The 27,287-nt window shown below is 48.0% G+C and overlaps 1 protein-coding gene across 4 annotated transcripts in view; it reads left to right on the plus strand.

The window, feature by feature from the left end:
- The window catches only part of RNF220 (ring finger protein 220), a 337,403-nt gene extending 315,061 nt beyond the window's left edge, over positions 1–22,342 (plus strand). For all 4 annotated transcript variants that reach the window (XM_082265020.1, XM_082265021.1, XM_082265022.1 and 1 more), the window contains 3 exons: positions 7,976–8,084; positions 12,635–12,709; positions 21,531–22,342. In XM_082265020.1, the coding sequence (XP_082121146.1) occupies positions 7,976–8,084; positions 12,635–12,709; positions 21,531–21,602 (256 nt within the window). In that variant the 3' untranslated portion in view covers positions 21,603–22,342. The remainder of the gene's footprint in view (positions 1–7,975; positions 8,085–12,634; positions 12,710–21,530) is intronic.
- The last annotated feature ends 4,945 nt before the right edge of the window (positions 22,343–27,287 follow it).

Raw genomic sequence — 27,287 nt, forward strand, 5'->3', positions numbered from 1 at the left:
AGGTGGTTAAAGCAGAGTTCTACCCAAAAGTGAAAGCTCCGCTTATTTGCTCCCCCCCCCCCCCCGTTGCCTCATTTGCCATCTTTTTTTGGGGGGGGGGGGGGAATGGGTACCTGTTTGACAGGTGCGGCTTATTTGCTTTCTCCCCCCCCCCCCCCCCTCCATTGCCTCATTTGCCATCTTTTTTTTGGGGAGAGAGAGTGGGTACCTGTTTGACAGCTCCGCTTATTTGCTTTCTCCCCCCTCCGGTGCCTCATTTGCCATCTTTTTGGGGGGGGGGAGAATGGGTACCTGTTTGACAGGTGCGCTTATTTGCTTTTTCCCCCCCTCTGTTGCCTCATTTGCTATCTTTTTGGGGGGGGGGGAGAGAATGGGTACCTGTTTGACAGGTGCGCTTATTTGCTTTCTCCCCCCTCCGGTGCCTCATTTGCCATCTTTTGGGGGGGGGGGGAGAATGGGTACCTGTTTGACTGGTGCGCTTATTTGCTTTCTCCCCCCTCCGGTGCCTCATTTGCCATCTTTTGGGGGGGGGGGGGGGAATGGGTACCTGTTTGACAGGTACCCGTCCCCGCTTCTGGGAGAACTGGCTGCAGCGAGGTACCCCGGAGGTTCGGCCCCCTCCTTCCCCCGCAGACAGGTCATTCATGAAGTGCAGCATGCATTGAGCGTGCTCAGTAGGGAACCGGCTGTGAAGCCGCACGATTCACTGCTAGGTTCCCTTACAGGCAATGGCGGCGGCGGCACCGATGGAGACATTGGCTGGGGTGCCGAAATCGCTGCATTCCAGGACAGGTAACTGTCCTAGTATTAAAAGTCAGCATCTACAGTATTTGCAGCTGTTGACTTTTACATTTTTTTGTGGGGGGGGGGGGGGGGTTGGACCGCCTCTTTAATGTAAGAGAAATGTAGTGTTTGGAATTAGTATCAGATCATGAAAATGATTGGCTTATCTGTGGGTGGAGTTCTCCTTGCTGGTTCAGGGTTACAGTGTAGCGGTCTGTAGGCGGCTGTATCCTGAATCTCCTGTATATACTGTGTGTATATATAGTTTCTTGCAGGTCATAGTAAACCTCCATCCTCGGCGGAGGTGTCAGCGAAGTGGCGTGCACATTTCACCTTTGCACCTCGTCTGAACAGCGGCCATGCGTGGGGTTTTGCTGGAAGCGGTGCAGATTTTCCAGCAGATCACCTAGGCTGGATGTGGAGCCGCTTTGTATCTCTTACCTAAAGTTCCAGCCTCCTTTGCCAAGGCTGTCAGCATCCCTCGCAGAGGCGGAGGAAGTTTGGGGGATGCCGGTAATTATTGGAATTAGAAGGGAGACGTTTTCTGCAGTGCTGAAAAGTTGAAGCTTTAGCCAAACTTCACACCGGAACCTCTATTCACATCCATTCACAGGGCGGGGAGAATAGGAGGGTCGGTAGGTGAACTCTGCCCTCTGTACTCTGCAGCAGTAGCGTATCGCTCATTATAGGCCGGGTGTTCCGCCTCCACTTCTATGAGTGCCTCGGTGCAAGGAGTTTGTCTGCTTCTTACTGCTCTTTTTTTTTTTTTTTTCTTTATTTTGCGCAGTGAAGTGGCGCCCCCAGTGGCCGGATCACTCTCAGAAAAAGAAGTTAATTAAAAAGTCCTTCATTTCTGCATGAAAGTTGTCAATAGCATTAAAGTGTTCTTCAGATACATCCCCCCCCCCCCCCTTAAATTCAAAACCTAAAAGTAGTATTAAGTGGAGGTGCAATGGAGAGGCAAGGAGGTGAGAAGCTCAAAAATGCCCTCCTCCCTCATTGGAACAGTTTAGTGAAGATACGATTTATAATGAAAGAAAAGGGTTTCCTGGACAAGATATCCTTCCAATCTCCTCCTTAACCACTTCAATTCTGGAAGATTTACCCCCTTCATGACCAGGCCATTTATTGCGATTCAGCACTGCGTTAATTTAACTGACAATTGCGCAGTCCTGCAACACTGTACCCAAATAAAATAAAAACATTTTTTGGGTACAGTGTTGCAGGACTGCGGAGGATCAGGCAGGTAAAACGACTTCTCCTCTCTCTCCTTGGGACTCCCCCCCCCCCCCCCCTTAGACTCATCCAAACCCCGCCACCCTAGCTTTTTCTCCCCTCCCCCGTGGACTCCCCCCCCCCCCCCCCCCCCTCCTGGACTTTTCTGCCTCACCCCCTCTGGGATTTTCAACCCCCCATTCTTGAACTTTTCTAACTCCCCCCCCCCCCCCCCCCCTTGTGATGACACACATCTGGGAAATGTCCTCGTTATACTCTTAGTGTTGGAGGGTTTCTGTAACAATTTCCCCATAAGCAGAGCATTGGAGACGGTGGAATAAGAAATCGGACATTGAAGTCCTCTCTCTGTGCAGGAACTGATAGCGGGACGCGGTGACTAAATGTTCCCTGAGAAAAGAGCAGCTGATCTGCCCTGCTGACCTTCTCTAAAAATACCTGAAAGGCCGAAGAATGATAGAGATCCCCCCTCTTCGTGGGCCATCCCCCCCCCTTTTTTTATTTTTTGTGTCTGGCCGTCCCTCCCTCTTTGTGTGTGTCAGTCAGTAAATAATATTACTGACGCAGTTCACTATAGAATTGGCGGTGATGCCGCCGGTTTCTGTCTCTCCGGGAGAGAAGCGGTGGAGGTGGGATGGGTGTTGTGGGATCAGCGTGGCCTCTCGTGTTCCCGCCTGGTGTTTATTAGGAACTTGTATGATCTCTGAAGTATTTTGTTTGGAAAGCACAATCCAGAGTCAATTAACATTCTACTCTGCAAATTCAGAGATAATTTAATTAACAGAACGGCTAGGAAGAGTCCTTGGGGACGGCGCAGAGATTGCTCAATTTAATTTTCAGCAGCAAAAAAAAAGAGGCTGTGGGTAAACTTATGACAAATGAGAGTCAGTTGGGGGCGGATGGGGGGAATACTGGCATTTGTTGGGGTCGGATACATCGTCAGGCGCTCTCTCCTCATTTAATCTGGGTGATTAGGGGGCAAATATCACTGACCGAGCGTTCTGTAATAAATATATCGTGCCATATGCTGTCATTAGAAGGTAATTCTCACTACACATTATAGTGGTGGTTTAGGATCATAGAGTACCAATGTGTGTCCTGGGGACCTGAGTGTTGGGGCATTATTCTTCTGGGACCCCCGAGTGTCAGTGTGTCATTGTTCTGGGACCCCCCCCCCCCCAAGTGTCAGTGTGTCATTGTTCTGAGACCCCCCCCCCCCCAAGTGTCAGTGTGTCATTGTTCTGAGACCCCCCCAAGTGTCAGTGTGTCATTGTTCTGAGACCCCCCCAAGTGTCAGTGTGTCATTGTTCTGGGACCCCCCCCCCCAAGTGTCAGTGTGTCATTGTTCTGGGACCCCCAAGTGTCAGGGTGTCATTGTTCTGGGACCCCCAAGTGTCAGTGTGTCATTGTTCTGGGCCCCCCAAGTGTCAGTGTGTCCTTTTTTCTCGGAGCCCCGAGTGTCAGTGTGTCATTGTTCTGGGACCCCCCCAAGTGTCAGTGTGTCATTGTTCTGAGACCCCCCCCCCCCCCAAGTGTCAGTGTGTCATTGTTCTGAGACCCCCCCCCCCCCAAGTGTCAGTGTGTCATTGTTCTGAGACCCCCCCAAGTGTCAGTGTGTCATTGTTCTGAGAACCCCCCAAGTGTCAGTGTGTCATTGTTCTGGGACCCCCAAGTGTCAGGGTGTCATTGTTCTGGGCCCCCCAAGTGTCAGTGTGTCCTTTTTTCTCGGAGCCCCGAGTGTCAGTGTGTCATTGTTCTGGGACCCCCCCCCCCCCCCAAGTGTCAGTGTGTCATTGTTCTGAGACCCCCCCCCCCCCCCAAGTGTCAGTGTGTCATTGTTCTGAGACCCCCCCAAGTGTCAGTGTGTCATTGTTCTGGGACCCCCAAGTGTCAGGGTGTCATTGTTCTGGGACCCCCAAGTGTCAGTATGTCATTGTTCTGGGCCCCCCAAGTGTCAGTGTGTCATTTTTTCTCGGAGCCCCGAGTGTCAGTGTGTCATTGTTCTGGGACCCCCCCCCCCCAAGTGTCAGTGTGTCATTGTTCTGAGACCCCCCCCCCCCCCAAGTGTCAGTGTGTCATTGTTCTGAGACCCCCCCAAGTGTCAGTGTGTCATTGTTCTGAGACCCCCCCAAGTGTCAGTGTGTCATTGTTCTGAGAACCCCCCAAGTGTCAGTGTGTCATTGTTCTGGGACCCCCAAGTGTCAGTATGTCATTGTTCTGGGCCCCCCAAGTGTCAGTGTGTCCTTTTTTCTCGGAGCCCCGAGTGTCAGTGTGTCATTGTTCTGGGACCCCCCCCCCCCCCAAGTGTCAGTGTGTCATTGTTCTGAGACCCCCCCCCCCCCAAGTGTCAGTGTGTCATTGTTCTGAGACCCCCCCAAGTGTCAGTGTGTCATTGTTCTGAGACCCCCCCAAGTGTCAGTGTGTCATTGTTCTGAGACCCCCCCCAAGTGTCAGTGTGTCATTGTTCTGAGAACCCCCCAAGTGTCAGTGTGTCATTGTTCTGAGAACCCCCCAAGTGTCAGTGTGTCATTGTTCTGAGAACCCCCCAAGTGTCAGTGTGTCATTGTTCTGAGAACCCCCCAAGTGTCAGTGTGTCATTGTTCTGGGACCCCCAAGTGTCAGGGTGTCATTGTTCTGGGACCCCCAAGTGTCAGTGTGTCATTGTTCTGGGCCCCCCAAGTGTCAGTGTGTCCTTTTTTCTCGGAGCCCCGAGTGTCAGTGTGTCATTGTTCTGGGACCCCCCCCCCCCAAGTGTCAGTGTGTCATTGTTCTGAGACCCCCCCAAGTGTCGGTGTGTCATTGTTCTGAGACCCCCCCAAGTGTCAGTGTGTCATTGTTCTGGGACCCCCAGGTGTCAGTGTGTCATGGTTCTGGGACCCCCAGGTGTCAGTGTGTCATGGTTCTGGGGCCCCCAGGTGTCAGTGTGTCATTGTTCTGGGGCCCCCAGGTGTCAGTGTGTCATTGTTCTGGGACCCCCAAGTGTCAGGGTGTCATTGTTCTGGGACCCCCGAGTGTCAGTGTGTCATTGTTCTGGGACCCCCCCCAAGTGTCAGTGTGTCATGGTTCTGGGGCCCCCAGGTGTCAGTGTGTCATTGTTCTGGGGTCTCTTTCACCGGCCTGTCCTTGTTTGGGGACCCCTGTAAGTGAGTATGTGATTTGTTAAGTGATAGGATCCATGTAAAGTCTATTGTCATGTCTCCTGGCAGTAACAGGGTTAAGCCGCCTCCTGCCATGTGTAACCAGTAAGACCGGCCTGTTCCCAGCAGGCCATCTCCCCCAGTTTATCCTGTCTGTTCTAATAAGGGAAGACAGACTGGGGAGTTTAGCCTAGTTTGCAGGCAGCGGGGGGTAAGTGGTAGAGAGCGTGTAATCCGTTCCCTTGTCCTGGGGTCTCCGCAGAGCTTTTGATTAGCGGCAGATGAAGGCCCCTGATCTGAGGAATCCTCCCTCGCCCGGCTCCCTTCTCTTGTTAATAAATGTATATTTAACAATGTCTGGGAGCCTATGAAGTGATAATAACTAAATCAATACCTTTGCCATTGATTCGTCCCGGCTCCCCGCAGCGTGGCACAGCGAGTGATGCGCTAATTTTCCAGCTAACTAGCGCCCTGATCTGCAGTCCGGCTATTGATTGCTTTTGTATCAGACCGGCTCAAAACTTTATCCCCCCGCGTCTGTATAAATCATTCCGCACCGTCTCAGCGCGCCGCTACAAAAGAAATCTACAGAGAGAAAGACGCAGCCAACGTAAATGTTCTGGAAATAGCTCTGTAAATATTTCCATCCCTTTGTGTCTCCCCCCCCCCCCCCCCCCCCAAAGTAGTGTTCATGTCTGATGGAGGACAATAGATGATTCTGCGGATTGCGCCCAACATTCACATTTCTTTGCCTTTTTTTTTTTTTTGCACAAATTTTGAAATAAACACAACAGGGCGAGAGATTGCAGCTCTGCCTCTGCGATACGTGCAGCAAAGTGAGACCAGAAACCTTTGAAAATGTAGGAGGTTCTTCCAGAAAGTCTTTTGTAAGGAGTGACTTCTGGAGCGCCTCACCTCGTACTACCCCCAAACATCCCCCCCCACCCCTCCCCCCCCCCCCCCCACCGGACAGGTTTTTCAGTTTTTTTATTTATTTATTTTCTTGCTGCTTCCTGGATGAAACATCAGCCGAAAAATACCAAATCTGACACCCCCTTCCTTTTTTGTTTTTTGTTTTGGATAGAGTAGAGGGGGGTTAGCTTTTTTTTTTTATGTCTGTGCCCCCGTTGGGGAGATTCTCCCTCTCGTGTCCTGTTTACTATTCTCACCGAGAGTGAGAAAATCCCTAATTTTGGGTTGTCCCCAAAAAAAAATAAGAGGTGAAATCTTCCAATGGGGACACTAGTGGTGAATCTGGGGGGGTCAACAAGGAATTCCCTGAATTTGCAGGGATTTCCTCTCACTTCCTGTTTGGCTATGGGACAGGAAGTGAAGGGAAATCTCTGCAATGGGAGACAGATGACAAAAAAAAAATCTGACAGGGTAGAACTCTGCTTTAACCACCTGACTGCTGGAGGGTGTTACAACCATCTCTTCCCCCCCCCCCCCCGCCCTTCATGACCAGGACATTTATTGCTTTTCACTACTTTGGCAGTTGGGCGGCCATGCAACAATATAGCCATATGACATTTACATCTTCTTTTTTTTTTTGTAGCAAAGTAACATTGTTTATAAACATTGATCAGATAGGAGCTAGATAGATACAAAGTAACATTGTTTATATACATTGATCAGACGGGAGATCGAGAGATACAAAGTAACATTGTTTATAAACCTTGATCAGACTGGAGATGCAAAGATACAAAGTAACATTGTTTATAAACATTGATCAGATGGGAGATACAAAGTAACATTGTTTATAAACATTGATCAGCCAGGAAATAGAGATATACAAAGTAACATTGTTTATAAACATTGATCAGCCAGGAAATGGAGAGATACAAAGTAACATTGTTTATAAACATTGATCAGACTGGAGATACAAAGTAACATTGTTTATAAACCTTGATCAGATGGGAGATACCAAGTAACATTGTTTATAAACATTGATCAGACGGGAGATACAAAGTAACATTGTTTATAAACATTGATCAGCCAGGAAATAGAGATATACAAAGTAACATTGTTTATAAACATTGATCAGCCAGGAAATAGATATACAAAGTAACATTGTTTATAAACATTGATCAGCCAGGAAATGGAGAGATACAAAGTAACATTGTTTATAAACATTGATCAGACTGGAGATACAAAGTAACATTGTTTATAAACCTTGATCAGACAGGAGATAGAGAGAAACCATGTTACTTTGTATCTCTTGTCTGATCAATGTTTATAAACAATGTTACTTTGTATCTCTCTATCTCCTGTCTGATCAATGTTTATAAACAATGTTACTTAGGGTTGGAGGGGAAAGGCAGGAGAGGGTGGAATGTCCTCTATCCTACACATGCTCTGTATACTTTGATGATTCTTTTTTTTTGGGGGGGGGGGGAGCTCCTGGGGTATATCCGTTGCCTAGGACTGGTTAGGGGACCTGTGTGTCATGGTGAACAGGGCACTCTGTGATATGTGGGAAATGGGCCTTGTAATATTATAACATGTAGGCAGATTCGGTGTTTAGGAAATGGAACGCTGACATTTGTAGGGGTGCAGATTTTAGGGCTATATTTACTTGTTTGCAAAATTGCTAAATGTAGCCGGTTGTTGATGGTAACCCAGACACGAGGACGGGGACACGCTCCGGAATTGAATGCAAAACCTGCAGTAAATTCTCTGGTTTCTTTCTGCACAAACATTACCCGTTCCATTATTTGGGTTATAACGCTGCTTCAGTTCCCTGTATTTTGTATTTCACTTGTTTATCCTTCCTTTATATTAATGGATTTCGGTACAAAATGCTTTTGTCTCTTTTATCCCAGGATCACAGAAGAGTCTACGGTGACAACGTTTGAAGCATTAAAGGCACGTATCCGGGAGTTGGAAAGACAGCTCTCCCGAGGGGACCGCTACAAATGCCTCATTTGCATGGTGAGTGGCATATCCTTGCTGGCAATCAATGCAGTCATGTCTTGATAGGTGGTGGACGTGTGGTGCAGATACAGCCATGTCAGCAGGATTCACCATGTCCTGGTGCAGTTTCGGCTCTGTCTGGTCAGCAGTTCTTGGGGACAAGGATATCAGAAGTCTGTAGCCGTGACCTTTACCCTGCACTCCAGGCCTGACCTTTAAAGGAGACGCTGGGTGACATGAGGCAGGATTATTTGAGGACTAGAGATGAGTTTGGACGGCTTCCAAAACCATGTCTAATCATTAACGAAATATAGGCATGTCGCCATATATGGGCAAGGGGCGTCACCAGCATCCCACCCCTTTGTTTATGTCTGCTGCTGATTGGTGAATAACCCGGTTGATTGGACTAAAACAGAGCGTTCTTTGATGTTTGGATAGAGTCAAGTTTTCAAGATGCCCAAGCTCATCTCTAAAGAGGACTTTTATGTGGAACCTAAAAAGGCAAGCAGAGGACAAAGGACTTATCCCCATTAGGGCTGTGAAACGGGGGAGGGGGGTACAGGCAGTACACCTATACCAAGCCCTATTGGATGAGAAAAGAGGGTCCCAGGCAGGGCAGCCATCGGAAATTTTGGGGCCCCTTGCACAGCTTTAGGCCTGATCCCCTCCATGCCTGACCACCAACATTCCGCAGGGCCCGCCCTCTGGCCATCCCACTGGCCATCCAAAGTCCTTCAGTGCACCCACTTCTATTTTAACACTCTTATAACTTAATAAATAAAAATGAATCCAATCCATCAAAGAGACATCCCCATATATTCAGCAAAGGGACATCCCAATCCAACAAAGAGACGGCCTCATATATTTAGCCAAGAGACATCCCAATCTAGTAAAGAGACGGCCTCATATATTTAGTAAAGAGACGGCCTCATATATTCAGCAAAGAGACATCCCAATCAAGTAAAGGGAAAGGCCTCATAAATTCAGCTAAAAGATATCCCAAAACAGCAAAGAGACAGCCTCATATATTCAGCAAAGAGATATCCCAATCCAACAAAGAGACGGCCTCATATATTCAGCAAAGAGACATCCCAATCCAACAAAGAGACGGCCTCATATATTCAGCAAAGAGACATCCCAATCAAGTAAAGAGACGGCCTCTTATATTCAGCAAAGAGACATCCCAATCAAGTAAAGAGACGGCCTCTTATATTCAGCAAATAAAAATCCCAATCCTGTAAAGAGACAACCTCATATATTCAGCTAAGAGATATCCCAATCCAGCAAAGAGACAGCCTCCTATTTTCAGCAAAGAGACAGCGCTATCCAGAAAAGAGAAATCCCTTCAGCTGCATCGGCTTACTCTGCAGCCGCCATGCTTTAGCAATTGCTAGGTACTACAGCTGCATCTACTCAGTCTCCTTGGTTGGAGCCTGGGAGGCCGGGCCCCACGGAATGCCTGGGCCCCTTACATGTGTATGGGCTGCCCCCTTCTGATGGCTGCCCTGGTCCCAGGTATGGCTTGGATGCAGGTTGCAGTTGCCATGTAGAGGTCTGGGAGTGTTCCCACCCTACTGATGACATCCGAGAAGGGGCAAGATCAGGAGCACTGAGGGCAGGGCCTACTTTAGGGGTTCAGGCAGTACTGCCATGTTGGGCAACATCGAGTCAGTGGGGGGGGAGGGGGTGGCTTCAAATTCTAAGCAGGATGATTAGAAGCACTATGTAGATGAGTTCTAGGAGTGGCAGTTTTGTTTCTACACTCCTGAGGACATATGAGAAGATGCAAGATCAGGAAGCAGGGCCTACTATAGGGGTTCAGGCAGTACTACCATATTTGGCCACATTGGGTCAACGGGTTTCAGATTGGAATTAGGGTGAGGTTCGGGAGTGGCATTTCTGTTCCTACACTCCTGATTACATACAAGAAGATGCAAAATCGGCAGCACGGAGGGCAGGGCCTCCTATAGGGGTTCAGTCTGTATTGCCATATTGGGTCACATCAGGTTTGCTGAGGGAAGGTGAGTGGGTTCAGATTAGATTGGAAGCATGATTAGGTTTGGGAGTGGAAGTCCTGTTCCCACCATACTGATGAGGTATGAGAAGATTCGATACTGCCATATTGGGCTACATCAGGGGGAGGGAAGGGGGCTTCAGATAGGAAGCAGGATGAGTCCCCATGTAATTGAGGTCTGGGAAAGGTAGTCCGTCCTGTTCCCACCCTACTAATGACCCCTGAGAAGATGCAAGATCAGGAGCACTGAGGGCAGGGCCTCCTATAGGGGTTCAGTCCGTATTTCCATATTGGGCCACATCAGGTTTGCTGAGGGAAGGTGAGTGGGTTCAGATTAGATTGGAAGCAAAATGAGGTTTGGGAGTGGAAGTCCTGTTCCCACCATACTGATGAGGCATGAGAAGATGCAATACTGCCATATTGGGCTACATCAGGGGGAGGGAAGGGGGCTTCAGATAGGAAGCAGGATGAGTCCCCATGTAATTGAGGTCTGGGAAAGGTAGTCTGTCCTGTTCCCACCCTAATAATTACCTGAGAAGATGCAAGATCAGGAGCACGGAGGGCAGGGCCTCCTATAGGGGTTCAGTCCGTATTGCCATATTGGGCCAAATCAGGTTTGCTGAGGGAAGGTGAGTGGGTTCAGATTAGATTGGAAGCATGATTAGGTTTGGGAGTGGAAGTCCTGTTCCCACCATACTGATGAGGTATGAGAAGATTCGATACTGCCATATTGGGCTACATCAGGGGGAGGGAAGGGGGCTTCAGATAGGAAGCAGGATGAGTCCCCATGTAATTGAGGTCTGGGAAAGGTAGTCTGTCCTGTTCCCACCCTAATAATTACCTGAGAAGATGCAAGATCAGGAGCACGGAGGGCAGGGCCTCCTATAGGGGTTCAGTCCGTATTGCCATATTGGGCCAAATCAGGTTTGCTGAGGGAAGGTGAGTGGGTTCAGATTAGATTGGAAGCAAAATGAGGTTTGGGAGTGGAAGTCCTGTTCCCACCATACTGATGAGGCATGAGAAGATGCAATACTGCCATATTGGGCTACATTGGGTCGGGGGGGGGGGGGGGGGTTTCAGATAGGAAGCAAGATGAGTCCCCATGTAAATGAGGTCTGGGAGTAGTGGTCCTGTTCCCACCCTACTGATGAGAAGATGCAAGATCAGGAGTAATGAGAACAGGGCCTACTATAGGGGCTCAGGCAGTACTATTGTATTTGGCCACATTGGGTCAACAGGTTTCAGATTTCTAATTAGGGTGAGGTTCGGGAGTGACCGTTCTGTTCCTACACTCCTGATAACATACAAGAAGATGCAAGATCGGGAGCACTGAGGTCAGGGCCTCCGATAGGGGTTCAGTCCGTATTGCCATATTGGGTCACATCAGGTTTGCTGGGGGAAGGGGAGTGGGTTCAGATTAGATTGGAAGCAGGATGAGGTCTGGGAATGGCAGTCCTGTTTCCACCCTACTGATGAGGTATGAGAAGATTCAATACTGCCATATTGGGCTACATCGGGTCAACGGGGGGAGGGGAGGTGGCTTCAGATAGGAAGCAGGATGAGTCCCCATGTAAATGAGGTCTGGGAGTGGTAGTCCTTTTCCCACCCTACTGATGACCTATGAGAAGATGCAATATTGGAATCACAGATGGCCAGCGGAGGGGGATGTGTCATATTTGGTCACATCGGGTCAGCGGAGGTAGGAAGCAGGATGAGCCCCCATGTAGATGAGGTCAAGTAGACTTTATAGGGAACCCATGATTTCTTATAACGGCCTTTGTCCTCTAGTACAGGGTTTCTCAACTCCGGTCCTCAGGGCCCACTAACAGGCCAGATTTTAAGTATTACCTTGGGGAGATGCAGACTAGAGTACTGCAATCACTGAGCAGCAAATTATATCACCTGTATTTCAGTTATCTTGCAGACCTGGCCTGTTAGTGGGCCATGAGGACCGGAGTTGAGAAACACTGGTCTAGTATTGCCTGTGTTGTCGCTGCAGCTGACCTTTCACCATTACTGCCTTACCACGTCTTGGTGTTTTCCCCCGTGTCTTTGTGTGGGGACGGCCATCTTGGTAGAGGAGCGGGGCTTCTTCATCCCAGAGCCGTCCTCCTGGTGACTGGTGGGGAGTGATGATGAAGCAGCAGAGGTGGAGGAGGCAGAAATCCACAGAATTGATGAAGCAGAAGCATGGAGATTTTTGCACGGCAGGTCCTCCGGTACAGCTTTCCCTTCCAGCAAAGCGACACATTCCCGAACCGCATATCCTGAAGATTGTATTGTCCTCTAAAGGAGTCCTTGGCATGTGACCATTCAGGAAATAGGAGTATGTAGCGCCATCCTTTGTCAATGTATCAGACTGCTGAGTTATCCCAAATACTCAACTTTTCCCTGTGGCCCTGTGAGAGGCGCGTGGACCCGATGGGATGTAATTGTTGTAGCGTTTTTAGAATGACTCAGTTATGCTGCCCTTTTTACACATAAATCACAGCTCACTAATGTTGTTTTATTGGTGGAATATCTGTAGAAGTAATTCCTGTTCTCTCCTCTCCAGGATTCGTACACAATGCCCCTGACGTCCATTCAGTGCTGGCACGTGCACTGCGAGGAATGCTGGCTGCGCACTTTGGTAAGGCCCGGGGCCATTTCACAGCCATTCTGGGTGGAGGTAGATTGAAGGGGGGGGGGGGCGCTCTAATTATGGAACAGAAAATCTGTTTACAGTTTTATAAGCGCAGCCGTTCCTGCGGGCGGATTACTTCAGCTTCTCTTACATTGTTGGGTTCTCAGCACTGCGGCCTCACATCATTAGCTCGACTCTTTCATGTCGTCCCAGGATCAGGGCCCGGCCTAGACGCCTCTAATTGGTGCAGTTAGTCCCGTCTCTGGAGAGTTTTTCAACTTCAGCAGGGTCTGTAGGATGGGTGGGCAACCTGTAAATCCCTCAGGTGGTGAACTACAAGTCCCAGCATTCACTGCTACTGAGAAGGACATTTGTAACAGTTTTTTTCTGGCTGCAAATATTTACATATTGGTGAGGTTGAAAAAAGACACCAGTTCAACCCTGTGTGTGTTCGTTTGTTCATTCTGTGGCCTACACATTACACTTTTCAGTAGACAATAGATTTTTTACCTTATTCCACCCTCTTCCTACAATCAAATTCACCGATCGCTCGGTTCTTAGAGCTCCATAAGCAGAGAGCTGGTGACTGTCAGTCAGCAGCTCTCTGCTCTTCCCCGTCCTCACTGGAGCGCTGAGCTGTGGAGAGGGCGCTCACTGGAGCGCTGAGCTGTGGAGAGGGCGCTCACTGGAGCGCTGAGCTGTGGAGAGGGCGCTCACTGGAGGACTGAGCTGTGGAGGGGGCGCTCACTGGAGGACTGAGCTGTGGAGGGGGCGCTCACTGGAGGACTGAGCTGTGGAGAAGGGCGCTCACTGGAGCGCTGAGCTGTGGAGGGGGCGCTCACTGGAGCGCTGAGCTGTGGAGAAGGGCGCTCACTGGAGCGCTGAGCTGTGGAGAAGGGCGCTCACTGGAGCGCTGAGCTGTGGAGAGGGCGCTCACTGGAGCGCTGAGCTGTGGAGAGGGCGCTCACTGGAGGACTGAGCTGTGGAGGGGGCGCTCACTGGAGGACTGAGCTGTGGAGAAGGGCGCTCACTGGAGCGCTGAGCTGTGGAGGGGGCGCTCACTGGAGCACTGAGCTGTGGAGAAGGGCGCTCACTGGAGCGCTGAGCTGTGGAGAAGGGCGCTCACTGGAGCGCTGAGCTGTGGAGAAGGGCGCTCACTGGAGCGCTGAGCTGTGGAGAGGGCGCTCACTGGAGCGCTGAGCTGTGGAGAGGGCGCTCACTGGAGCGCTGAGCTGTGGAGAGGGCGCTCACTGGAGCGCTGAGCTGTGGAGAGGGCGCTCACTGGAGCGCTGAGCTGTGGAGAGGGCGCTCACTGGAGCGCTGAGCTGTGGAGAGGCTCAGCTTTGTGCTGGTCCAGACATGTGGATGGATCTCGACTATATTCATGGACCGGCTCTGTGACCTCAGCAGAAAGCGGAATTCAGCCCGCTGTCTGCTGAAAATGGGTCACGAGTGCAGAATGAACTTCACTCCTGTGATCCATAGGAGGAGCACAGCCCAATGAGCTTTCTCCGTTTTGAAGAGAGTCTAGTCCAGTGGTGGCGAGCCTTGGCACCCCAGATGTTTTGGAACTATATTTCCCATGATGCTCAACTACACTGCAGAGTGAATAAGCATCATGGGAAATGTAGTTCCAAAACATCTGGGGTGCCAAGGCTCGCCACCACTGGTCACTATTGGCGAAGTTTGGACTGCCTTTCCCATAGTGGCAACAGTGGGACATATCCGTACGTTCTGCGTTCACATGGGCGCTTGTAGTTGCCACCAAGGGTGCATCATGTGACCATGCTGGAGCTCAATTAGGAGACCGTTGTCACCCAATAACAGGAAATGCCTGGACAAAGGACCTCCATAGAGGCGTTACCAGGGAATATTTTACATAGAGATGTAGATTGAATACAAGTTTTGAAATGAAACAAAACTGTTAAATGTTATTGCTTAATAAGTCCGATAGTGATCGGTCCCATTTGGTCCCATTTGGTCCAGTGCATGGTTTTGTAGGAAACATAAAAAGGAAGGTTTGCGTGCAACTGAAGATGTTTGCAGTTTATTTGTCCACATTTAGCGGCCAGAGTGTTCAGCCTTGTTCTGACTATTTGGGTGTGCTGGGATTTGTAGTTCCTCATGCAGCTCTCCTCCAGTGTGTCTGCCTCTGTCCAGGTTACAGTGGTGTGCTGGGATTTGTAGTTTTTCACACAGCTGCCCTCCTGTGTGCCCGTCTTTGTCCTGGCTAGGGTGTTGTACTGGGATTTGTAGTTCCTCATGGAGCCCTTTTCCAGTGTGTTCAGCCTTGTCCTGACCAGTGGGTATACTGGGGATTTGTAGTTACTCATACAGCCCTCCTCCATTGTGTCCATCTCCGTCCTGGGTATGGTGGTTTGCTGGGATTTGTAGTTTCTAACGCAGCTGCCCTGCAGTGTTTCTTTAGCTGTGTCCTGGCTAGGGTGGTGTGCTGGGATTTGTAGTTTTTCATGCAGTCCTCCTCTAGTGTTCAGCTTTGTCCTGACCAGTGGGGAGTGCTGGGATTTGTAGTTCCTCATGCAGCCCTCCAGTGTGTCCATCTCAGTTCTGGGTATGGTAGTGTGCTGGGATTTGTAGTTCTTCATGCTACCTTCCTCCAGTGTGTCTGCTTTTGTCCTGGCTACAATGGTGTGCTGGGACTTGTAGTACTTCATGCAGCCTTCCTCCAGTGTGTCTGCTTTTGTCCTGGCTACAATGGTGTGCTGGGATTTGTAGTTCCTCATGCTGCCTTCCTCCAGTGTGTCCACCTTTGTCCTGGCTACAATGGTGTGCTGGGACTTGTAGTACTTCATGCAGCCTTCCTCCAGTGTGTCTGCTTTTGTCCTGGCTACAATGGTGTGCTGGGATTTGTAGTACTTCATGCGGCCTTCAGTGTGTCCGCCTTTGTCCTGGCTACAATGATGTGCTGGGATTTGTAGTTCCTCAGGCGGTCCTACCAGTGAACAATACCCAATACCCTCTTCGGCAGTCCTGGCGGACGATTGCATGTTTAGCACCAGCGTTGCATCTGGCTGTATTGTGGCGTTCCCAGCCGGCGGATTAGAAACATATACACACATTAAGGATCTTGGCACTTGTGCTGGGAAACAATTAATAAGCATCCTCTCATGTGTTCCAGGAGCCCCCCACCCCCGCCCCTCAGCCCTCAATTTATTAAACCAGTCCTCGCTGCCTGAAATAGCCGGCTACTAATGTAACCATTAAAATGTAGCCCGAAGATGCCAATAAAAGCCTTGGAACGCCTCGCTGCTTTTGTGTCTTGATCAAAGTCGATGTGTGTAATCTCGTTAAGTCTGCCCTTTACCTCTGCCAACAACCCACCCCGCCACCCTCTCCGCCCCCCCCCCCCCCCCCCATCTTTCTGGACCTTTAAATATTACCCACCTTTCCGTATCCCTCCCCCTTTCTGACCGATGTGCGTCTGTCAGGTCCTCATCAATGAAATGAATAATAAAGCTTACCTGTCCAGTGAACGACAGAAAAGGGGGGGGGGGGGTACATTGATTATACCGACAAATACCGGAATATAGAACGCTCTCATCTGGGGGCGCTCTGCACTCGGATCTGCTACAACTTACTTTTTTTTCTCTTCACTTTGCAATAAGCAATTTGGGGTTTAATAGGCTTGAAGGGGAGGCGTGGAGCAGCTTGCAGGAGGAAACCATTTTATATGCAAGAGGATGAAAGACGCCAATATCTCGCCCATCTTATAAAACTAGTTTAGCAGGGCAGGTGCGTTATTATGGGGTAACGATGGAGCTCGGCAACGGGGCAGGTGGTGGGAGAGGCTGAATTAAAAGGCTGGGGGTTCTGCTGGAACAGGTGGGAATTCGAGGGCTCTTTAAAGGTGGGCCTTTTTTTCTTTATTTGGAAGCGAATTGTTAAAGTTTATATGAAGGCGTGAAATAGAAAGCAGAAAACGTTGCAATGTTTCAAACATTAACCACTTTCCCCTCACCCACAGTCCATTTACTGAGGGTGGCACGGACAGGCTGGGTGACCTATATGTACGTCGTCCAGCCTGGGGCGGGCACAGCAGTTTACACCTCACGGTACCTGGCGGCTTTCAGCAGCCCGGGGATCATGTGATCAGTATATGATCCCTCTGCGCGGTCCCGTGATCCCTCTGCTCAGTCCCGTGATCCCTCTGTACATCATCCAGCCTGGGGCAGGCACAGCAGTTTGCAGCTCACGGTACCTGAAATCATGTGATCACTATATGATTGCTCTGTGGGCTCCCGCGATCACTCTGCTGTTAGGAGAAAATGTCATTCATAACAGCTGTTTCCTATAGAGCAGGGTTTCTCAACCAGGGTTCCTCCTGAGGTTGCTAGGGGGTTCCTTCTGAGGTTGCTAGGGGGTTCCTCCTGAGGTTGCTAGGGGGTTCCTCCTGCGGTTGCTAGGGGTTCTTTGAGCAATGGGCAATTTCTTCCACTCAGATAATTTTCCCAATGACACCATTGTTCCTTTTAGCAATCTGTAAGGGGGGTAATTCTTCCCAATGATGAGAAGAGTAAGGAGCATTCTTCCCACTGACTGTCACACTAATGTGTCATGAGTTGTAGATTTTACATTTTTAGCCGGGGTTCCCCAAGACCAGAAATTTATTTCAAGGGTTCCTCTGTTGAAAAGGTTGAAAAAGGCTGCTATAGAGTGATGCTGTGATTGGCCCACAGATATCACATGGTACCTGGGCCAAAAATTTAAAAAAAGGGGGGGGGGGGAATGTTAAAACAAATTAAATGAAAAATGATTTTAACTTTTTTTTGTATGTAAGCATACGGTCACCAGTCAGTATCCCTGATTCCCCCCCATAGTTCAGTGTTACTATGGTGACACTAAACTACTCTGATGACAGCATATAAAAAAATAAAAATTGTGAAGAAAAATAAAAGGTAAACAAAATTGAATTCAAGATTTAAATTATTTTTTCTTTAATCATGCGGTCACCAGTCAGAATCCCGGATCACCGCCATATGATGACCCTGTACTGCATATCTGACTGCCTACTTTACTAAAAGGGGTGATTTGGGGGGTAATTGTGCTGTCCTGGTGTTTTCGTGCCTCAAGAAATGAGATTGGCCGTTCGTACATCAGGATTGATGATTGATACGTTTTCAGATATCTCTCATAGTTTGTGGACTCTATAGCTTTCCTACAGACTAAATAATATTCACTGATTTGGGTTATTTTCACTAAACAAATGTAGCAGAATACATTTTTGGGCTAAATTTTTGAAAGATAATTTATTTGCAAAATTTTAAACGAAGACATTTTTTTTTTTTTTTCGTTTTATTTGGCAAAAAAATAAAAACCCCAGTGGTTGATTTACACACCATCAAAAGAAAACTCTCTATTTGTGTGAAAGAATTTATATATATGTCAGTTGTGTACAGCGTTGTATGACCGCACAAATCCAGTTAAAGTAGCGCAGTGCTAAACAGCAAAAAATGCCCTGGTCATGAAGGGGGGTAAAACCTTCTGGAGGTGAAATGGTTATTAAAAAAAAAAAAAAAAGACTACCATAAATAACACGTTTGGTCATGTGACTGGGCTGTTTCTAACCAAGTGCAGGAGGCGGGGTTACGTTTCCCAAGCACAAGCTGTTGTTCCCCCCCCACCCAGTTTGAGAGCAACTCTTAGCAGAAGCCGCGCAGGCACAACCGCACTTAGTGAATATAACCACACCCCCTGCATGACTAGGTGCGGTTGTTCCTGCGCAGCTTCTGCTAAGAGCTGCTCTCAAACTGGGTGGGGGAACAACATGTCAGTGACTATAACCACACCCCCTGCACGACTGACATGTTGCCCCCCCAGTTTAAAAGCAGCTCTTAGCAGAAGCCACGCAGGCACAACCGCACCTAGTGAATATAACCACACCCCCTGCATGACTAGGTGCGGTTGTTCCTGCGAGGCTTCTGCTAAGAGCTGCTTTTAAACTGGGGGGGGGGGGCAACATGTCAGTCATGCAGGGGGTGTGGTTATATTTACTAGGTGTGGTTTTTCCTGCAAGGCTTCTGCTAAGAGCTGCTGTCCAATTGGGGGGGGAGGGGGGCGGCAACATGCTAGTCATGCAGGGGGCGTGGTTATATTCACTAGTCTGCTATGACAGACTCAATCAGCTGTCAATCAAACTGGGCAGGGGGCGTGTCAGGCAAGCAGACTACAGACATGTCGTGTGTGGGCACAGTGTCCTGTAAGAGCATTAAGAACGGAGCGGATGCAAAGTGACCATGCTAACACTGATCTGCTTACATGCCTAGTGTGGTCAGGAAGGTGAAGGGCGGGATCAGGAGGTATTTGCTTCCAGTTATGACAAAGAAATATGTATGAGAATTTTTAGGGACAGAGGGATCCATTATCAGAGTTTCACTATTTTGCTTTTTTTTTTTTTTTTTCTTCCCCACCCCCTCTTGCCTATTATGCAGGGTTGTTCTCGCTCCACATTATCACCCGCCCAGCGAATTCAGCATTGTCCTGCTGTGATCCGCTTCCACAGCCCAAGTCCGACACCGCCATCTTCTTCTCTGACATCATCGAGAGCCGGCTGTCTCTTCCACATTCAGCAGCCGGTCCTGATGACACGCCTTCAGGTCCGCCCATTGTGTCCCTGCTCCTGTGACATCTTACATACAGGAGCCTGGGGGAGGGACACGCCATCCTCGATATTAGTAGGAATGGCGGTGGGGAGGGAGGGGTGTGGCCAGACAAAAAAAAAAAATATGGGTAGAGGTATAGGGAGCTAAAGTAGATGTGGGGAGTGAAGGTGCACTTTAACCACTTCATGACCAGGCCTTTTTTTGCTATTCAGCACTGCGCTACTTTAACTGGCGAGGTCATGCAACGGTGTATCCAAATGAAGTGTATATAAAAGTTTTCATACAAATAGAACTTTCTTTTGGTGGGATTTGATCTCTATTGGGTTTTTAATTATTTTGCTCAATTAACTAAAAAAGACTGAAAATAAAAAATATATATTTTCTGCTTTCTGTTAATAAAACCGATCCAATAAAATCAAATTTCTTCATAAATTTAGGCCAAAATATATTCTGCTGCATGTCTTTGGTAAAAATACCGCAAATCCGTGTATAATATTCAGTCTGTGAGACTGCGCACTGGGATGGGATAAATATTTGAAAATCAAAAATGCCAGAACATTACAAATACCCCCAAATTACCCCTTTTTGGGAAGCAGACAGTCTGAGGTATTTTGTAAGACGCATGGCGAGTTTTTAAGTTTTTGTTTTGTCACAATTTGTTGGGAAAATAAAGAAATTAAATAAAATTTGCGATTTTTGGGACACTGACTGATGACATTACGTAAAAGAAAAATCGATTTAAACCAGTTTTAATTCAGCTTGTTTTCTTTTTTTTAATATCCTGTCATCAGAATAGTTTAGTGTCACCACAGTGGGGGGGGGGGGGGGGGTCTGATCAGGGTGCATTTTTTTTTTTTTTAATTGCTCTTACTGTAACAGCAATGTTTTGAACTGTCATGAATGGGTTTCATTTATAAGAGCTGTGATTGGCCAACAGCTATCACAGGGTACTGGGCACTGTGATTGACTCAGGTACCATATGATAGCTGTGGGCCAATCACAGCATCACACTACTAAGCACAGTTCTTATGAATAAAACCCATTCATGACAGTTGTGTTTACATTGTGATTGCGGTGGTCACGTTGTGATCGTGTGATTGTGGTGGTCACGTTGTGATCGTGTGATTGCGGTGGTCACGTTGTGATCGTGTGATTGCAGTGGTCACAGTGTGATTGCGGTGGTCACGTTGTGATCGTGTGATTGCGGTGGTCACGTTGTGATCGTGTGATTGCGGTGGTCACGTTGTGATCGTGTGATTGCGGTGGTCACGTTGTGATCGTGTGATTGCAGTGGTCACAGTGTGATTGCGGTGGTCACGTTGTGATCGTGTGATTGCGGTGGTCACGTTGTGATCGTGTGATTGCGGTGGTCACGTTGTGATCGTGTGATTGCGGTGGTCACGTTGTGATCGTGTGATTGCGGTGGTCACGTTGTGATCGTGTGATTGCGGTGGTCACGTTGTGATCGTGTGATTGCGGTGGTCACGTTGTGATCGTGTGATTGCGGTGGTCACGTTGTGATCGTGTGATTGCGGTGGTCACTGTGTGATTGCGGTGGTCACTGTGGTCAGAGTGTGATTGTGTGATTGCGGTGGTCACGTTGTGATCGTGTGATTGCGGTGGTCACTGTGGTCAGAGTGTGATTGTGTGATTGCGGTGGTCAGAGTGTGATTGCACAGTGGTCAGAGTGGGATCTTGTGACTGCGGTTGCCACTGTGCATGTGCCAGGCTACGTACAGTTAGGTCACCTGGTCTATAGTTGCCGCCCACTTGCAGTAAAACTACTGTGGGCGGGCAGCAAGTGGTTAATGACTAAGTGTGTGACACTTGCACAGGGATGTATTTGGCTCATAGGAGGAGACCCATAACAAGAATTTCACACTGTGGGCATTGAATGCAGGACCCCAGTGCTGTGGGCATTGAATGCTGGACCCCGGTGCTGTGGGAATTGAATGCAGGACCCCAGTGCTGTGGGCATTGAATGCAGGACCCCGGTGCTGTGGGAATTGAATGCAGGACCCCAGTGCTGTGGGAATTGAATGCAGGACCCCGGTGCTGTGGGAATTGAATGCAGGACCCCGGTGCTGTGGGAATTGAATGCAGGACCCCGGTGCTGTAGGTCGGCTCTGCTTACCATTGCACAATCTTTATTGTATGATATAAATGCCTTTTGTCTAACGGGCGTCTTTTCTTTCTCTACGTTGCAGGGAGCGAAGAAGCTGTGTCCGCAGTGTAACACCATCACATCACCTGGGGACTTGAGACGCGTCTACTTGTGAAAGCCGTGTGAAGAGGGACTGACACCGCTCCGGCCTCCCACAGACCGCTAGTCCCCACCTTCCCCCCACCTTGTTTGTCCTCACACCTTCTCCTTTCCGGAGGCTAAGGCCCAAAATGTGACAGAGGGACATTCGGAAGCTCAAAGACACTTTAATAGACTTTATTATGGAGTAAATAAATTATAAGAGGAAGAAAACGGACATTTCCCGACAGACTGAACTCTTGTGGCTTCCACGTCCTCACTTCCTTCCATTAGCACTAACGGGGAGAGACCGCAGCCCCGAACCCCACCCCCTTCCCTCCCACCGCGCCGCTCTCCGCCTTTTCTCTTCTCCCTGTTCCTGCTGCTGATTTTGACCCCTTAACAGCGAATTATAGGCGGAGCCGAGGACTCGCTATCCAAACAGTTTTGTTTACACCTCCTCCTTCCCCGCGAGCTCGCCTCCCCCAACGATTCCACATCCCCCGTTCTGTCCTGCGTGTGACCGCAGACCCGCCGGAAGCAGCGATGGGACCTTGTACAGACCCCCTCCCCCAATCGTCCGCATTCTTTTTATGGACTTTACTTCATGTTTTTGTTTTTTTTGTTTTTTTCCCCCATTTTGTGCTGTTTTGTGATATATTTTTTTAACTGTAAATTAAGCAGGGAAAAGAAGAAAAAGGAGATATGCGAAGCACATGTAATATAACTTATATGTTTACAATGTTGTGTATAAATGAATAGCCTCAACAATGTTAATGAATGGCTTCCTTTTATGGGTGGGGCAATGTTTTTTTTTTTTCCCCAGGAAGATTCTAGAGTTATTTTTGGGATTTTTATTTTTTTTGGGCGGGTGGGGGGACATATACCTTGTAATGGTGGAATTGTTTCATTGCTATTTGCTGGGTTCCGTGAAGGGCCACACAACACATACCAAAGGGGGTTCATGTGGCCCTCAGACTGCTGGTTGGGCACCTCGGGTGTAGAAGAAGAAATGTCCTCTATGAGTGTCTCTGCCCAGGATTAACCCCTGGTATACCAGACAAAGCTCGCCCTCCCAATGAACAGCTGTGCGGCGCTCACAACGCAGATGATGGCAGTTTGGTGTGGAATGGCTGCAGGCTCTGGAAGTGTTCGGATTTGGCTGACCGTTTATACAATTACTGTAATATTTTCCTTCTGCCGCCAGCTCCAGTTTCCAAAAAAAAAAAAAAGTTTTATTGTTTGTGGCGCTTTTGGTGTGTGGAAGAGATCCAGGGTCGGAGATCACACACAAAGCGTTTTACTTTCCTGAACTTGTAAAGTTTCTTGTTATGGAGGCCATTACCATAATATCGGCTTCCTCCAGGAGAGGCCACTGCCATCGGCCTTTAAAAATTCCGCTGTGCACCATTTGTATGTTGAATGTTCATAGAACACCAATGAAACGAGGAAAATCACGCCTCTGTGAGAGAGAATACCGACTGATATCATCCCTCCCTGCGGCCTCTTCCTCCTCACCGCCCCATAGCTGAGGAGGTCTGAACCAAGACAAAGTATCCCATGTGCTCCTCACCCCCTACCCAACCCCCCCCCCAGTGTTCTGAACTTTGAGGTTGGGTGATGGGCGGTTGGTTGGTTGTCTTGAGATTTATAGCCAAGGCCTGACCAATCTCAGTGCTGGCTCTCATGTCATCCCTTGGATTCCCCCCCCCCCTTCCTCTTTGGGCTTCATGCCCCTCAACCGTCCATATTTTAACAGGAAAATGTAGTTAAAAATACAAAGTCTGATAGTCCCTGGAAATATTTATTTGCATTTTTCCGCCCTGAAACAAAGGAAAATCCTCTCCGGTGTTTTGTGGATGTGATCCGGTAAGGGCACAACGCATTTGCAGCTCCGTGGTAGTCCATAAAATTCAATGCTGACATCTTTGTTGATCTGAACAGACGAGGTGTCACCTACCTGGGACCACACCCTATGACATGCTCACCTATAAGACGGAACTTCATTGTAGATTAATCTATGACTAAGCACAGTCCTTTGGGTTAAACAAGTCAGAAATGGAGGTCCTAGCCAGGTTCTAGATCAATAAAGTTGGCAGTGTTGAATTTTAGTTGTTTGGTTGTTTAATTTTGCCTGGACTTGCTTGGCTTGTTGGATCTAGGATAAGCCTTCCCTGTGTGGGTTCTGGCCTCGTTTATAGTGAGCATTTGAGGTCCGATTTTCTCTCTTTCAATATCTCTTTTATTGTGATTTTCCAAAAAAATAATAATACACATACACCAAAGAAACAAAACAGCAAAATATCAACCTAAAATGTTGCAATAAAATTATTGATCATAACATTTTACCTCAAAAAAAAAAAGGGGGGAGAAGAGGAAAGAAGGAAAGGACAGGGAGAGAAAAAAGGAAAGGGGAACCTTCCATCCAACTCAGTTTAACCGTCACAGAATGGGGTTTCCATACACATACATATATACACTTACACATATATATATATATACATACATACATGCCCATTATTTTCGATCTATCGTCACTAGACGTCGATCTTATAATAAAAGAGAGACCTGTTCCCCATAGCCCATTCACATTTTTTCCTCATGATCAATAAATTCATCCTTACTAAGCAATCCTTACATTGACACACGTTCTTTATCTAATCCATTGTCACCATACATCTTAGATTGTTTAGCCATGGATTCCATCTAACCGCAAATATTTTCTTCACCGAACTTATAGTAGCCATAATTTTTTCCATCTCACATTGCTGATTAAGTAATGTAACAATATCAGATGGAGATGTTCTCTCCTGAGATTTCCATCTTCTTGTGATTAAGAGTTTTGCCGCTAATAAAAGATGTAAGACCACCACTCGGTACTTTATAGGTATCTCATGGATATTTAGGTTGAAGATCGCCATCTCAGGACTTGGAATTATGTTTTTTTTTTCCACAACTTCTGAGATCATAGAGAATATTTTGTTCCAAAATGCTCTAATCGATTTACACTCCCAAACTATATAAACTAATATCCGATTTTCTATGGGAGCTTCCATTGGGATTTCAAAGGGCAAGGCTTAAATGTGGCTTCCTGTCCAGCTTTCATTGGCTATCTGCTCTCCCCCCAAGTCGTTGACTTACTGCCTAAAATCCCCAAGTCTTCAAAAACTGGTCCACACTGACGGCTGACATTTTCCTGTCCTCATAGATTCACTTAAAGAAACAATTGCACCAATAATGCAACCTCTTGTGCCCAGGACTCCCAGGCAGAGACTGATCAGCCGTGTTTTGAGACCATGGCAGAAGCCCCTTTTTTTTTTTGTATTGTTACCAGGCCTTGGTTTGAGCATTTTGTAAGACCTCCAATAAACTCCAGATCTTCCTTTTGAGATGTCCGGAGCTGCTACAGCTGCTCGCTTACCATTAAAGCCTCATAGATTTTTATTTACAGCTTTGCCTCCAGGTGTTCTTGGAAAGCAGATCTGTTAGATCTACATAATCCTGAAAGCCAACACTGAGCTCTCTGAAGACCAGTTATGGGATCCAGTTTAGTTTTCAGTAGAGTCCAGAATAGTTGGAACTTCCGTCAGTTTTGTTAGTAGCTGTGTCTGCCTTTTGGAGACATCCTAAAGCCCCGTACACACGAGTCGAAATTTGGCCGGGAATTTTCGTCCGACGACCGATCTCCTGATTTTCGGCTTGTTAGTACGATGCTTTCTGACAACCGACTCCGACTTTTCGGCCGAAAAAATTCTGGTGTGCAGGCTATAAAATTTTTGTCCACCGTCAAAACACGTCCGATTTTCGTGCAGTCAGTATAGATTTAGACAGGGAAAAATCCTATGAGCAAGACTGGGCATTCTCAGAGAAGAAAGAACACAAAGAAAGCAAACCAACACATGACATCACTTCTGAAGTAGAATTCTGTCGGTCGACAAAATTCATGTGCAGTCTAGAGCACATTCCAACCAACAAAACACCACTCTGGACAAAAGATGGACGACCGGTCGGTTGAAATTTGTTGCGTGTGTACTAGGCTTTAGACAGAAGAGAGAAAAAAAATCCTCTCTACCCCTACCTGTAACCATAACTCCAACCCCCTACCTGTAACCATAACTTCAATCCCCTACCTGTAACCATAACTCCAACCCCCTACCCGTAACCATAACTCCAGCCCCCTACCCATAACCATAACTCCAACCCCCTACCCGTAACCATAACTCCAACCCCTACGCCTACCTGTAACCATAACTCCAACCCCCTACCCCTACCTGTAACCATAACTCCAACCCCCCTACCTGTAACCATAACTCCAACCCCCTACCTGTAACCATAACTCCAACCCCTACCTGTAACCATAACTCCAACCCCCTACCTGTTACCATAACTCCAACCCCCTACCCGTAACCATAACTCCAACCCCTACCTGTAACCATAACTCCAACCCCCTACCTGTTACCATAACTCCAACCCCCTACCCGTAACCATAACTCCAACCCCTACACCTACCTGTAACCATAACTCCAACCCCCTACCCCTACCTGTAACCATAACTTCAACCCCCTACCTGTAATCATAACTCCTACGCCTACCTGTAACCATAACTCCAACCCCCTACCTGTAAGCATAACTCCAACCCCCTACCCGTAACCATAACTCCAACCCCCTACCTGTAACCATAACTCCAACCCCCCTACCTGTAACCATAACCAATCCACTGCCTCCACCTTTAGCCCTGTAACTATAAATGTAACCCACTAAACCAAACTCAAATCTTCTACCCCTGTAACTATAACTCCAACCCTTACCTATACTAATAACTCCAGGCCCCTACCTGTAACGATAACTCCAACTCGCTGCCTCCACCTTTAACTATAAATCTATCCTACTAAACTGAACTTGAATCTTTCGACCATGTAACCATAACTCATACCCTTACCTCTAACTATGTAACCATAACCCCAACCCTCTACCTGTAGCCATAACTTCAACCCTTTACCTACAGCTCCAAACCTCTAACCTTGCCTCTACCCCCGAAACCGTAACTCCAACCCTCTGCCCCTGTAACCGTAACTCCAACCCTCTACTCCTGTAACCGTAACTCCAACCCTCTGCCCTTGTAACCGTAACTACAGCCCTCTACCCCTGTAACTGTAACTCCCACCCTCTGCCCCTGTAACTGTAACTCCCGCCCTCTGCCCCTGTAACTGTAACTCCCACCCTCTACCCTTGTAACCGTAACTACAGCCCTCTACCCCTGTAACTCTAACTCCAGCCCTCTACCCTTGTAACTGTAACTCCAACCCTCTACCCCCATTTGTAACCTTGTAGCCATAACTCCAACCCTCTATGCTTGTAACTGTAACTCCAGCCCTCTACCCCTGTAACTGTAACTCCAACCCTTTACCCCAACCTCCACCCCTGCACTATATCCTTCAAAAAGACCAGAAAAAAAAGTTAGAGTTATGGTTACAAAACAGGAAGTGAGGAAAATCTGATGCAATAGGGGCAGGGTCTTATTACCATGTGGGAGATTTTCTTACATTTCCTGTGTAGGTGTCAGTCAACAGAAAATGAGGGGGAAACTGGTGTAGCACTGATCAGATGCAAAACTGACAATACGTTTTGGTTGGAGATGGGCTTTGGCTTGATCTATTTTAAGGTATAGAAGTAGAAGAAGTCTGGAAGAAGCATCATTCTCCCCGTCAGTAGGGTCACACTT

This window comes from Pelophylax lessonae (assembly GCF_965119305.1).
Source record: "Pelophylax lessonae genome assembly, chromosome: 8".
Taxonomy (NCBI): Eukaryota; Metazoa; Chordata; class Amphibia; order Anura; family Ranidae; genus Pelophylax; species Pelophylax lessonae.